At 43.2% G+C, this 14,605-nt stretch overlaps 1 protein-coding gene across 1 annotated transcript; it reads right to left on the reverse strand.

The window, feature by feature from the left end:
- Window positions 1-2,518: 2,518 nt before the first annotated feature.
- Window positions 2,519-14,282, reverse strand: rps19 (ribosomal protein S19). Its single transcript, XM_048523958.2, has 6 exons — window positions 14,212-14,282; window positions 11,043-11,113; window positions 7,962-8,062; window positions 3,578-3,761; window positions 2,873-2,927; window positions 2,519-2,595 (listed from the first exon to the last, which is right to left on the reverse strand). The coding sequence occupies exons 2-6, from the start codon at window positions 11,111-11,113 to the stop codon at window positions 2,569-2,571; spliced, it is 438 nt and encodes a 145-aa protein (XP_048379915.1). The 5' UTR covers window positions 14,212-14,282; the 3' UTR covers window positions 2,519-2,568.
- Window positions 14,283-14,605: the final 323 nt, after the last annotated feature.

A 14,605-nucleotide genomic window follows, 5' to 3' on the forward strand; every position in this document is an offset into this window, starting at 1 on the left:
TTTCGAATCCAGTCTCTGGATTGGTTCCCTAAACCCATGACTCGAAGTTGTGGGAGATTTTAACCACTGGGGCTAAAGATGTTTAAAGCTCCATTTGTTGATTTACAAACTCCCAGAAGTTCTGAGACTCGCAGAACTCCCAGCTGCAGACAGTTACAATGTCAGAACCGAGCAGAGAGTTACAAAATACATACAAGTCACAATCACACTGATGTGGGATTCTACCACTATCTGGCATGTATGCTGCCTTCTGAGGCACTTGACAAATGTGGATTGTGGAGATCTGTAGGTGGAAAGCATGAAGATGTTGCTTCCTGCATGAACAGAGTACTGCATGCCAGGGTGGTCAGGAATGACTCCTGTTTTCTAAGTTATGGGAATTTTGTGCTTCCTGTGGTGAAGGGCTGGATATCTCACGGCAGCACTCTGCAGAGAGATGCACTGACCTTCCCAAACAAGGTGGTCAGCAAACAGCCACCAATGACAAGCGTCCCTTAAGCCTTTCTCAGATCCTTCAACCCCGCCAATCCTATAAACTCCTCCACCCTCAGAATCCTGACTCTGTAACCTGATGCAGCCCTTACAAATTTTCTTATTGCTACAACATCCTCCAGCCCCTACAGCCCTTCCTACCTCAGTCACCTCCTCTGGCCCCTGCATCTCCCCTACAAATTTTTTTTTTGGATAATGGTAATTCGCCTTTTCAAATTGTTTGCTGGACCTGCACGATGCTAGCCTTGAGTGACTTATGAATAAGGACACTGAGATCCCTTCGTACATCTAAAATTTCCAACCTTTTCACATTTCAGGCTTGCCTTGCAAACCTTTTCTCCAAGCAAAGTGGATAACGCATTCTTCCTGCTCACTAAACCTGGGCAGACCTCCTGAAACAGCTTCCGAGCCTCTTCTCAACACGTATTTCCCCCTCAGTTTTATATCATCTGCAAATATATTTCATCCCCACCTCTAAGTGATTTGGTATATCTTGTGAGCAGCTGGAGCCCAAGTACAGATCCTTGCTGCTACTCAGCCTGCCAACACGAGAACAATCCATTAGTTCTGTTTACTGTCTGTTAGTCGATCCTTAATCCCCTAACAAGACGACTTCCTTTCCCTCGTGCTTTAATGATTCTAACCAAACTCCTGTTGGGGGTCATTATCATGGATCATAGAATAGGGATTCAGTGTGGAAGCAGGCCATTCAGCCCGAGTCCAGCCGGACCCACTCCCCTACCCTACTCCTGCTAGCCTGCATTGCCTAAGGCCAATCTACCCAACCTGCACATTTTTGGTCTGTGGGAGGAAACCCACACAGACAGAGAGAGAACGTGCAAACTCCACACCAACAGTCGCCTAGCGCTGCATGGTAGCCAAGCTAACCATTGGGCACCCCCACCATCAAAAGCCTTTGAAAATCCAAATATGCAACAAGACTCTCAAACACTCCAAACTTCAAAACTCAATACTCTCAGGTGTGGAGGATGTTAGTTATACCATCAGGTGACATTATCCTACAGCAGCATTTCAGTACTACACAAGCTGGCAACACTTCAACTCAGGCCCCAATGCAACACACGTGCAACCTTAGTGAGATTTCATACAAGGGCCATGTGCTTGGGTTAGATCTATTCAGTACGGTATTGTTCAGAAAGCTCAACTGTAGGTAACGGGACCCTTATTAAAGGAACAATTATCAAATATTTATTTGACAAAAGGTTTCTTGACCTATATGTTACAATTACCTCCATTGTGGAAGTTGAGAACCTTCTTTACTTAAGGTGAATGATTTACTTTCAGCCTATTGAGCTGCCAGCAGGTAGTCTGACACGAGGACTGAGTACACGCTGAAGCATTTGGGGCACAGTGATGGTGGACTAGGAGGCTTCAGCAGGAGCTCATCCACATCGTTGGTTTCTTTTTTCTTCTTGGTGGCACCCTGAACTCTTGGGTCCCTAAAATTCTGGCCACAGCACTGATCCAGTAAGGCGGCCCCTCAGTAAAGCATGGACTTTTGGCTCAATGATTTAAGGCCTGGTGCAGACTGAAGGCAACGTAGTGGCATGGACAGGATTGGAAGGACAGCTATTTCCCCAAAACTTGTACTGAAGAAACTGCACCTAGGTGTTTTATACCTAAGACGGCACCCTAAGTGATGACTTTCATTGTAAACCTTTCACTGTACTCATGAGTATGTGACAATAATGCAAATTCAACTCAATCCAAATAAGTAGCCTAAAAAGTGACCTGCCTATGGGGACTGTAACTATAACACGCACTCTGTCAATGATGACGAAACTATTTTAGAGGCAATGATTCAGAATAAAAGAATGGGCTCTTGGAAAACTATAGCCAATGAAATGAATGCACGGGCTCATCGAAATAAAGTCATATTCAATGGGAAACATGTGCACAGATACATTTTACAAAGCATGACTGGGCACCGGTCTACGAGAGACATGACAGAAGCCCTTATTGATCCAAACAACTACCTGAAGATACTGAATAAGCAACCAAAGCATCAGTTACAACGGAAAACTTTAATCATTCTCCAACTGATGGTACACATATTCAATGCTTCTTGTTCGCAGCTGCAACCTGCAAAAGAAAAAAATTAAGGAGTATTTTGTGGTCTGCTGCAGCAAATCAGAAACATACACTAACTTCCTACGTGTCATCTAATTTAAAGACGCAAGAGAAGGTGCAACTTATGCTCTTAAAGACTGGGCAAGAGCTTCAGTGCTGAAAAATCTCTCAATTTCTCTGGTTCTAAGAGTTTTGTAAAATGTTCTAGCATTAATGACACATTGTTATTCTGTGCCTTCATCCTTCAGTCAAATTTTAACAAGCGCACAATCTAGCTTCACATACTCACCTGGCCAGCAATACGGTCTAGATCTCTCTGTCCTTGTGGAGTCAGTCTGCGGCCACTGTAGGGAAAACAAATTGATGCATTAAATAGTATTTTATTCTTCTCTACATCAACATACTCTGCTCAAAGAGTTTGCTCACATCATAGACTCTACATTCATAATTCTGCGATTTATCCCAGCTGTAGTGTATTCTGAAACAACAGATTAACAGACAGTTCTGCAGATGAGTTTAAAGAGACCCAGCTAACAGTCCCATGCAGCAGTGCACAAGAGAAACTGCAGAAAATCTGAGCCTCGGAACTAAACAAAGTTAAGTGCAAAGAAATTTGAGACTCTGCATGGATACTTGCTGTGGCGATGGCAGAGGAAGGACCCCAGAACAATAGTCAGACATAACTGAGCTGCTGACGAGCTTAGAAAGCCGTCTAGCTCAATGAAATTAAATGAATAATTCTACAGATTCAACAAGAACTAGAAAGGTGACCACAGTACATGCTAATGCAATGCACTCAGAACTGAGACAACCACAACTGTTGGGAATGCCAGTGAACTACAAATTGCAAATGGGCTGTTTACTTACTGTACAGTATGTAACGTGTAACAATAGATCACAGCATAAAGCCAGGACAAAAGGCTTTCATAAATCTACCACTTCATGGTAGGGCATAGCTGCAAGCAGGCACCCTATAATTACAAGGTTTCCTTACCCATTAGGATCTTTTTCCACCATCTTCAGGCCTTCCAGAGCTTGCAGCACCTTCCTAGCCACAGACTTGGAACCACGGCTGAAGTGACTGGGCTTCACACCGTTCCTTTGGCGGCCACCGTAAATCTTGGTCATAGCGCCAACGCCAACACCACCCCTCAAGTACAGGTGACGCACTGTGGAGGCTAAAATAAATCAGAGGACACTGATTAATTCCCCATTCCTGCTCACTAAATCAACATTCACTTCACTATTCATGTCTACACGCCTTGGTTCCTGATTCACTTTTTAGTCATTGTTTTTTAAAAAAAATTCTTCTGAACAGTCATCTAACTAACCAATCACCTTTGTGCAATAAATATGTTTTTCTTTAAGTTTGATGCCTTCTATATAGAGTCTAGATGCATACAGCACAGAAAACAGACCCTTCAGTCCAACTTATCCATGCTGACGAGGTTTCCTAAACTAAACTAGTCACATTTGCCTGCATTTAGCCCATATCCCTCCAGACCCATCCTATCCAAGCACCTGCCCAAATGTCTTTTAAATATTGTAATTGCACCCATCTCCACCACTCCTTCTGGCAGTTCGTTCCATACACACCATCCTGTATGAAAAAGTTACCCCTTAGGTATTTTAAATCTTTTCCGTTTCACCTTAAACCTATATCCTCTAGTTTGGACTCCCTTACCCTGGGAAAAAGGCCATGGCTATTCACCCTATACATGCCCGTCATGACTTCATAAACCTCCAAAAGGTCACCCCTCAGCCTCAGACATTCCAGGGAGGCAAGTCCCAGCCTAGCCACGTCACTCACTCTTCCTGTCTCAGTAACATCCTTATAAATCTTTTTTGCACCCTTTCTAGTTTAATAACAACCTTCCTCTAAGTAAGGCAGCCAGAAACGTACACAGTACTCCAAATGTGACCTCACCAATATCCTGAACAGCCATACAAGAGCTTCTTTAGTTAACCAGAGAGGGGAGAGTCCTTGCCCTGTAAATTCTCTTTTCAATAGGAATCCATTTTGAGTGTTTGGGAAAAATCACCCTAAAAAGTCTGATATTGTCTCTCACGATCACTGAGCCAGAATGTCAGTTCATTTAAGCGAGCTCAGCTTTCATGCCCACACTGTCACCAATACACAAGTTTAAAACAGTCCTGAATCCCAACCTTCTCTATCTCAAACTCGGCTTCAAATACAATTATGTTGCGATTGCTGTGACTTCAGGATCCTTTGACACTGCAGTCAATAATTAATCCAGTCACATTACACAACACCAAGTCTAGTATAACCTGCTTTCTGGTCAATTCCACAACATTCCAGAATTGTTCAAAAGCATTCCACAGCCTCACTTGGCTCACGTTGCTATGCTGATTTTTCTAGTTAAAATGTAGATTAACAACATCCATTATTATTGCCGCCCTTCATATCAAGCACCCAGTATTTTACTTTGTATAGTTTGTACTACACTGTAGTAACTGTTAGGTCACCGAGCATAATAAAGGCCACTTTCCTGTGCTAGCCTTCACCACGACACAAGATCCTGATCTCCTGAACCAAGGCCACCTGTAGCTATTGCACCAACGTTAACCTTTAAGAAGTAAAAGCCGAAAGAACCACGGGTGCTGTAAATCAGGAACAAAAACGAAGTTGCTGGAAAAGCTCAGCAGGTCTGGCAGCGTGCTTCACAGGTGGCGCCAGAGCTGCTGAGCTTTTCCAGCAACTTGGTTTTTGTTGCTATGCTTTACAAATTGTGCCAACCCTCCACCTTTACCAAGCTTCTTATTCTTGAATATCAGATGCCCCCTGCCAACAATAATTAACATGCCAACAATTTATTTAGCAATGATAAACTTCACTTTTCTCTGAAACATCGCGTTTTGATTTATAACACTTTTTCTCTATTCTTTCCTGCCATTCTCAGACCTTCATTCCCCATATGACAATGCTGTTCTATAACCTTTTAATTAATTTGCTGCATCTACTCAAGTTTTGACCCCTCATACAAAATTCTTCCTCGGCCCAATAGGGTAGATTCAGGATGGATATTTTCCCTGTCTGGGAAAGCTAGAACCATGGAGAATAAAAAGTAGGATAATTTACAAAACAGATAAGGAGGAATTTCTTCCACAAGATAGCGCCAATCTTTGGAACTGGTAGAGGGCTGAGGATTTTTTGAGTACATTCAAGACAGGGGTTAAGATTTCTAGAAATTAAAAGCATTGTGGGAAATAAGCAAGAAAATGCACATGTTAAGCCATGAAATATCTGTATGATGGATTAGGCTCAATGGACTGAATGGCCTCTTCTGCCAGGGCCATTTGAAAAGATGTGGAAAATTTCAGCACTGAATAGTTAAGAACTTGACCTTTAATTTTTGGGTGTCTAATTCAGAACGTTTTGATCAAAGTTGCCTTATAGAGACACGCAACAGTTGAGCTTTCTCTCTGGTGACTCTACTCCGTCATCATCTCCCTCCTCCTGAAGCAGTCTTTAGGAACGGGGGAGCGCCTCATACAACAAAGCAAAGGCCCAAAACAAATACTAACAACAAAAATATTAGTTCATCTTTCAACTGGCTTGGTTACGGAAAGAAAGTTGGCCCACACAGGACAGAATTCCAAAAAAATGGTTATAATACTGTTCTGTACACCTGAACAGACATTTCTATCAGACCATGAACATAAGACATAGGAGCGGGAGCTGGCCATTTAGGCCATCAAGTCTCCTCCCCTATTCAATGAGATGATGATAGATCTGGTGGACCTCAAGTCTACTTTTCTGCCTTTTCTCTATAAACCATGATTCCTTCACTGATTATAAATCTATCTCAGCCTTGACAGCCCTCTGTGGTAAAGAGTTCCACAGATCTGCCGCTCTCTCAAAATTTCTCATGTTTCAACAGTACAACCCCTTATAGGAGAATATTCCTTTGGGGCCTAGACCGTCCCAACATGGAGGAAAAACCTTTTTCCTCAATATCACCACATCTACCCCATCATGCTCCTAAGAATTCTGTACATTTCAGTAATACTCTTCTATATCCCAAAGTGTACTGACCCAATCTACTCAGCTTCTCCATGTATGAGAGTTATGAAGGGATTGGTATCAACCTAGACGAAAAGACAGCACTCACACTAATGCAGAGTTGCTAGAGACAGAAATACCTTGACATTTTCAGATCAAACGTTAACCTTGCAAATCGATGACTTTTCATCAAAACTGATCAGACACCCTGATAACTGTGCCTTCTTTCTCTGCACATGCTACCCAAATTGCTGTGCATTTCAACAACAGTTTGTCACTTTGAGTTTCCAAAGCCTGCAACAGCTTGATTTTCAATTCAAGAAACGTCAGCGGTGGTTCAGTTAATAGCACATACACCTCAGAATCTTTCGAGGGTCCAGGTTCAAGACCTTTTCCAAAACCTCAGCATGCAAATCAGTAGACAATCTTATGCAGAACTGAGAGAATGCTGCACCATTAGAGGCGTCATACTTCAGAGGAGACACTGAACTCCATACCCATTTCCCTGCCTGAGTGGATATAAAGATCCCATGGCAGTTTTTTGCCTTATGGCCCAACTAACAATAATCCCTCAACTGACATCAAACACACAAAGCCATGACCATCAAGTCATCAGATGCTGCTTGTGGGAGCTTGCTACACACAAAATTTTCAGACACGTTTCCTATGTCACGATGGGGATTACACCTCAAGGAAACAATTCATTGATTGTAAAGCATTTCAAGGCATCCAAGTGAAGCGAGTGGCACCGGAGGAATGCAATTCTCTATTTCTATGCCCAGCTCCATTCTCTGCAAATAAACCAGCCCTATCAAGATGGGTTAGAGAGAGCAACTGAAAGCTGACTTTTGGCATCCTAGGTATGTAGAGACAGAATGTGGAAAAATGAGCTGTTCAGACTTCACACTTGAATTGATACAGAGACAGCCCTTATTGAATAACAAAGATGGGAAAGATGGTGATGTAGGACACCTGACCTGGAGCACACCTGATCTCTTCATTTTTGTCCCCTTCATTATTTTCGCTTCTTTTCTCTTCCTTTCCTTTTACTTCTCCTCCTCGGGCAGTATCGGAAATGCCTGGGGCGAAATGCAGTGTGGACTCAGACTCCCAAGCCCAACGTGGGACTCAGGACTCTTGGCCTCAAGGTGAAGCCATGTGCAGCTACTATTTCTACTTTTCTATTTACTGCTGGGCCTTTTATTTCGTTAGTTTACTAATTATTTTTCACTAAGAATTTGTAGTTAATGATATGTACGTTGGTGCCATAGGTGGCTACTTGCAAACTTTTCACAGTACTTTTGTGAGCATACATGACAAGTAAAAGATAATTCTAATTCTCAACTGCACTCACCAGCCCGAGTGTAGAACCAGTTCTCGTCATATGGAGCCAATTCTTTGTGTTTGCCCAGCTTCACTGTGTCAACCCAGTCGGGAACCTTTAACTTGCCAGACCTGCAAACACATACAAAGGTGAAAACCTTGCTCTGGGGTGCACACAAAATCTGAGAAAACATACAATTAATATATCCATAACTGCCACCCAAGAACACTGGTTACACAGTTGTGCTCACGCCAAGCTTATAAGTAACAGAGAAGCCAAAATTCAAAACCCAGGTGACTGTTTGCACCAGAAACGAAGAGACGTTACCTCTCCAAAGGATCGTGATTCTGTGGAATTCTCTATCCCAGAGTGCAGTAGATGCTGAGACATTAAGTAAATTTAGGAAGATAGATTTTTTAATTAGTAACAAGTTAACAGGTTATGGAGGGCAGGCAGGAAAGTGTAGTTGAGACCTAGGTGGTCTCATTGCATGGCAGAGCAGGCTCAAAAGGCTGAATTGCCTGCTCTGTCTCCTCGATTTCATGCGGAGTAGGAAAGGCTATCGAGTCGGATGATCAGCCGCCATCATATTGAAGGCATGGAGCTTTTAGCGGTCTCCTTCTGCTCTAATTTCCTAATGGTTTTGTGTTTCAACATGCATCCAACTTCTGCTTAAAGTGTGAAAAGCAGCATTTTTTAAAAAAAAATCAAAAACCTAGTGAATCAATAACCTAAAAGCAAAGTGAGGTTTCTTCAGGGAGGTTCAGGACTTAGAGGGCTCCAGACAAATGAACACACAGCCACAATGGTAAAGCATTTAAAATCAACAGGACACCTTAGAAAGGCAAGATATTGGCAATGAGAGATCTGAAGTTGTCCGCTTTGGCAGGTAGAAAATCAGAACATGACTGATATGGACAGGAACTGCAGGATGTTGTGCAGAGGTATCCGAGTCACTGTGCACAGATCACACAAAAAGAAAAAAAACCAACACGCACATGAAACATAAAGCACATAGTTAGAGACACGACTGGAATGCTGGCCTTTGTTGCAAAGCAGATGGACTATACAAGTCTTGCTGGAATTTTACAGGGCGTCAGTAGGACCACATCTGTTCCACTGTGCACAGCTATGGCCTCCTCACTAGTGTTCCTCATTTCTGAGTCACAGGCAAGGTCAGCATCTGTTGCTCTTCCCCAAAACCCCTTCAAAAGACCGGTTACCTTGGCCATTTCAGATGGAAAATAGAAGTCAACCATGATGCTGTGGATGTGGAGTCACACACAGACCAGTGGAGGAAAAGATGGCACATTCCCCTCCCTGAAGAATGAGTGAACTAGATCAGTCCTTAACATTAACTGCCATGGTCAAAGACTAGCTTTCAATTCCATCTTTACTGACGTCAAAAATCACACCTAGCTTGATTTGCACTGGAGGCAGTGCAGAGAAGATTCAGTCAGTCGATTCCTGGAATTGATCTTGCAAAGAAAGAATGACCCGGTTAAGTTTCTAGTTTAGAGATGATCTCATAGCAAAATGTATGATTCCGAGGTGGCTTCGCAATATAGGTGTTCAGAGGATGTTTCCTCTCACTGGGAAGCCTAGAACTAGGAGCACAGTTTAAAGGTATTTCCCTTTAAAGAGGGATGGGTCACAAAGGGTTTTTAGTCCTTGAAATTCTCTTCCCCAGAGAGCAGTTTTATTGACAAAGTAGTCAGGGATTTAGGGACAAATAGAAAGTGAGTTGAGGTCAAAATCAGATAAGATCCAATCTTATCAAATGGCAGAGCAGGCTTAAGGGGCCAAATGGCCTAAGCTATTGTAAAAACCACGCTAGGGCTCCACATTAAAGATGGAGAAAAATACCGTTTTAAATCAAGGTAAGCAGGCAAGAAGATGCCTACAGTTTTAAAAATAAGTTACGAGCGCACAAAACTGTATCTACAATGCTGCTTTATTAAGACAATGATACAGAAGTCCATTCAAATCAGCACAACCTGGGAGAGATCAGGAAAGTCTGAGTCTTTTAAATGGGCACCAGTTGTTGTGGGCTCAGGAGAGCTCAACACAGCAAATTCTTCTGATTGGAATGGTTGCAGCATAACACAAACCCCATGGACAGAGGGGAGGCAGAGAGAGAAATAGAAGGTGACAGATTCCCCGAAGTTGTAGTATCAACATCTTTCTCTCTGTTCCCTTGCTCTGGAAAAGTTTCAGTGCTGAAGGAAAAATGTCATTCAGTTGCCGAAAGGAAAAGCCTGGGTCCAACCAAGACACAGTCGACTAAAGACAATTCATTGCTGCGTGAATATCAGTGGGGCAAAGGGCTGGCAAACAAATCAATCTAATTTGATGATTTTGGACTGGTGATACAGAACTGTGTTCCTCTATTTTTGCTCCTGCTCCTCATGCATGTGGTGTGTGGGGAGTGGAGGTTGGGAGTTTTAAAAGGGGAAAACTTTAAGTTACATAAATTACACATTCCATCTTTTAACTTAACCTGTAACTTAAGTTACAGGTTTTCAGTTTATCTGGCCTACTTTTTGACATTGTTTAAAAGCAGCTTAATAATAATAAATTGATCTCATTGCAGAATACACAATTCTGACGGGGCTTGGCCAGGTAGATTTTGAGAGGACATTTCCTCTTTATAAGGAAGCCTAGAACTAGGAGAAGAGTTTATGGTAGAGGGGTCAGAGATTTGTTACTGTTTGAAATTCTCTTCCCCAGAGAGCAGTGGAGGGCAGATCACAATGCTGAGTTTGAAGGTTTTATTTTAATGGAAATATTATTGGTAATAGAAAAACCAGGAGTACATGCTCATTTAGCATGAATTAAGACACTCATAATTGAGCAACTCTGGCTTAAACCAAATGTTTCATATTTAAGATGATTCGTGAAAAGTGAGGTTTGCTTCACAGACCACAAGACAACATGGGTCACAAGTGATAGGAATAAGCAGTCAATAGGACATTATCTGGGTTTCATTATTAACTTCAGCGTCTCACTGCGGCTACAAAAGTCGAAAGAATTAACTGAAAGGATTCAAAATGCTTGCAGAAGTTGTCTGAAGAACATTCTTCAAACATCAGCGAAATATTTGGTACATACTTCTTGAGAAAAGCACCCAGGGCTTTGACAAACTCCTGCTGATTCACGTCCTTCACCGTGACACCAGGCATCTAGGAAGAGTTAGCATAAAGTCAGTCTGGCAGCAAATTAAAGGTTGAGCTGGTTACGCCAACTTTTTAGGATCTAAGGTTATCAACAGGTGCGACTGCAGATTCATTGCTGAAATCCAGTGGCAATGAACCCAACATTTCTCTGTGTGCAGGACTGTGGTTTGCTCCACTGTGCGCGCACAGCCAATTGCTCCTGACTCAAGGCAGATTCTGTCCTTGGTCTTCCTTCAGTATTCCCACTCAGGCAAATATATTCTTCATAAGGAACCCCACCCTCTATAGACAGGTACAGAGTTAAATCTCTAAAGTGAGGCCAAAACTGTTGCTTTACGCAGGTGTTAGCTTCCAGTGAAGCTAAACAGAGATAACCCAGTTCTTTTTGGATATCAGCATCTCCCAGTCTCTCACCATTTTAAAAATACATTGCACTCCTGTTTTCCTCATTAAAGCAGGGGACCTGGCTTCACATTTTCCATACGTCCATGATACCCACTCAGGTCAGCCTGGCCAAATGTTCTTTGCATTTTGCTCATACTCCAATCTCAATCTCAACTCCAATTTGATTCTGTCAGCATGGGTGGAAATATTACATTTGGCCCTGTCAAATCACATGCATTGTGAATAGCTAGTGCAAGAGCACTTATCCTCTGGCACCACACTGGTCACAGACTGAGAATAAACACAACTGATTTCTGTCCACCAATCAATTCTCAACCCCTGGCAGAGTATTATACACTCAGTATCATACTATTAACTTTGATGACGATAGTGCAGCCTTCTCAAAAATGCAAATACCTCACACCCACTGGATTCCCCCTTGTCCAATTTGGTAGCTAATCTTCAAAATAAAAACTTCAAGGCGTGCTATCAAATATGATTTTCCTTCAATCAATCCACGTTGGCTCTGCACAATCCTACCATTATTCTCCAAGCACTAAGTTATCACATCTTTCAAAACAGATTGGAGGTCTTTCCTCACAAGTGAAGCCAGACATAGATCTACACTATCTTCATTCTTTTCACAACCCAGCACTCAAATATCCACTAACCTCCTGTTTTAACCCAATGTGGTGGTATTTCCCATCATATTTCCTTCTTCTAACTATATGGATTACCTGCCTGCTTGCATCTGCTGTATTTCGTATGCTCCCTCCCTCTCTTTCCTTGTTTTATTCACTGTTCTGGGCCTGTTTTCCACACACCGCATTTCCTGAATTTATCCCTCACCCTCTTCCCTCTCTTTTGCCTTCCTCTAGATCCTTCCCAATCCATACGCTAACTATCCATTATCCCGCTCTCTCCTACTATCACCTCTAATGCTCACTGTGCTTTTCCCCCATTCCCTTGCTTAACACTCCTATATTTCTCACAACACTCTCTCCCCAATTTACTTGTTTTATTCTTGAACCTGCTCTTTCTAACCACCTAATTTACCCACTTTTATCCTGCTCTCTATCCCCACATATTCCGCACCCTGATCTCCCTATTCCAGCTTTTACAAATTGCGTTCCATATCTTGCTTTCCATAACCCTACTTTCACCCTTGTTTCCCCTGATTCACCCTATTACCATACTGCAATCCACACTGTGCTATCTCCCAGTATTTAACATTTGCCACTATTTATTTACACATCTCCAATCCTCACCATGCCCAATACAGATTATGAAATACCCCCATATTCCTCACCATTCGTTCTACCCCTGATTTGCCACATTTTCCTCTCTATTGTTCACCCTACTCTATCCCCTTTCCTCACAGCCTGTCTGTAAATTCACTCTCAGGATGTGGGTATCAATGACCAGTTGGAAGTCAACCACATTGCTGAGAGTCTAGAGTCAGTAGTTTATTTACCTAAAGGGCATTAGTGAGCCAGGTGGGGTTTTCTTGATATCAGAAATAATGAAGAAGGGTCTAGGCCCAAAACATCAACTTTTTTGCTCCTAAGGTATTGCTTGGCCTGCTTTGTTCATCCAGCTCCACACTGTTATCTGGGGTTTTCTTGATGATGGTCAATGGATTCAGTCATCATTATAGAGTCTTACGAGCTGCACAGTATGGAAACAGACCCTTTGGTCCATGATATCCAAACAGATATCCTAAATTAATCTAGTTCCACTTGAAAACATTTGGCCTAGACCCCTCTAAACTTTCCTATTCACATATCCATCAAGGCACAATTTAAATTCAGCTGTACCAGTTTCACCACTTCCTCCGGCAGCTTGTTCCATACACACACCACCATCAGCATGAAAGAAACTTACCCTCAGGTCCCTTTTAAATTCCCCTCTTCCCTTAAACCTATACCCTCTAGTTTTGGATTCCCCCACTCCAGAGAAAAGATTTGAACTATTCACCCTATCCATGCTCCTTATGGGTTTTATAAGCCTCTAAAGGTAACCCCTCAGCCTCCAACACTCCAGGGGAAAACAGCCCCAGCCTGTTCTGGCTCTCCCTATAACTCAAACCCATTAATATCCTTGTAATTTTTTTTTCTGAGCCTGTTAAACTTCAAGTTTAACAACATCACTCCTAGAGCAGGGGGACCAGGACCGAACACAGTATTCCAAAAGTGGCCCTAACCAACGTCCTGCACAGCCACAGCATGGCCCTCCCAACTCCCTACACTCAATGCACTGACCAATAAAGGCAAATATTTCTGAAGGAGAGATGGTAGGAACTGCAGATGCTGGAGAATCCGCGATAACAAGGTGTAGAGCTGGATGGACACAGCAGGCCCAGCAGCATCAGGAAAGCTTCCAAATACGCTGCCAAACCTGCTGAGTTTTTCCAGCAATTTCTGTACATTCTTCACCATCCTGTCTACTTGTGACTCCACTTTCAAGGGACCATTTCACACCAGATATGGACTGGACCCGAACTCGGGTTTCCAGAACATTCCCTGGGTTAACTGAAGTAGAAGCCTATACCACTAGGCCACAGCCTCAGTATATTCACCCCCCCATATACATATACACCGTGCACTCTGTCGGCACATATTAACACATTAACGTGTACATCTCACATCAAACCCCTCACATTACTCCCGCTCTGTCTATATTGCCATATAAATGTATATATCCGACAGTGAGTCCCTCACCGTGCTGCCGCGCTGACGGGATCCCGGGCGGAAAAGGCCGACGTGGGGTCTCCCGCCGCGTTTCACAGGGGCCGCGGCCGCTCTCGCGACACGTCGCGGCCCCTCGAGATCTCACGCTTACACCGATTCGCCGACACTCCCAAAGGAGGAGGAGCGCGTACCTCGGGGGCCATCTTCGTAAAGGTTGATCGCGAAGACGGGACGGTCGCCATCTTGGTATAGGTAAGCTCTGGGTAACGAAGGCAGGGGCGGGTGGGAGGAGGGGTGGAGCGGAGGATGGACACTAGCCGGGACGTGCCCTTCGCCATCTTTGTACAGGTACCGAACGCTGAGATGCCGTGTCGCAGCCATCTTTGTAAGGGAGGCGCATGCCCTACCTAGGATCAGGTGAAGT

The sequence above is a fragment of the Stegostoma tigrinum genome, chromosome 41 (genome assembly GCF_030684315.1).
Source record: "Stegostoma tigrinum isolate sSteTig4 chromosome 41, sSteTig4.hap1, whole genome shotgun sequence".
Taxonomy (NCBI): Eukaryota; Metazoa; Chordata; class Chondrichthyes; order Orectolobiformes; family Stegostomatidae; genus Stegostoma; species Stegostoma tigrinum.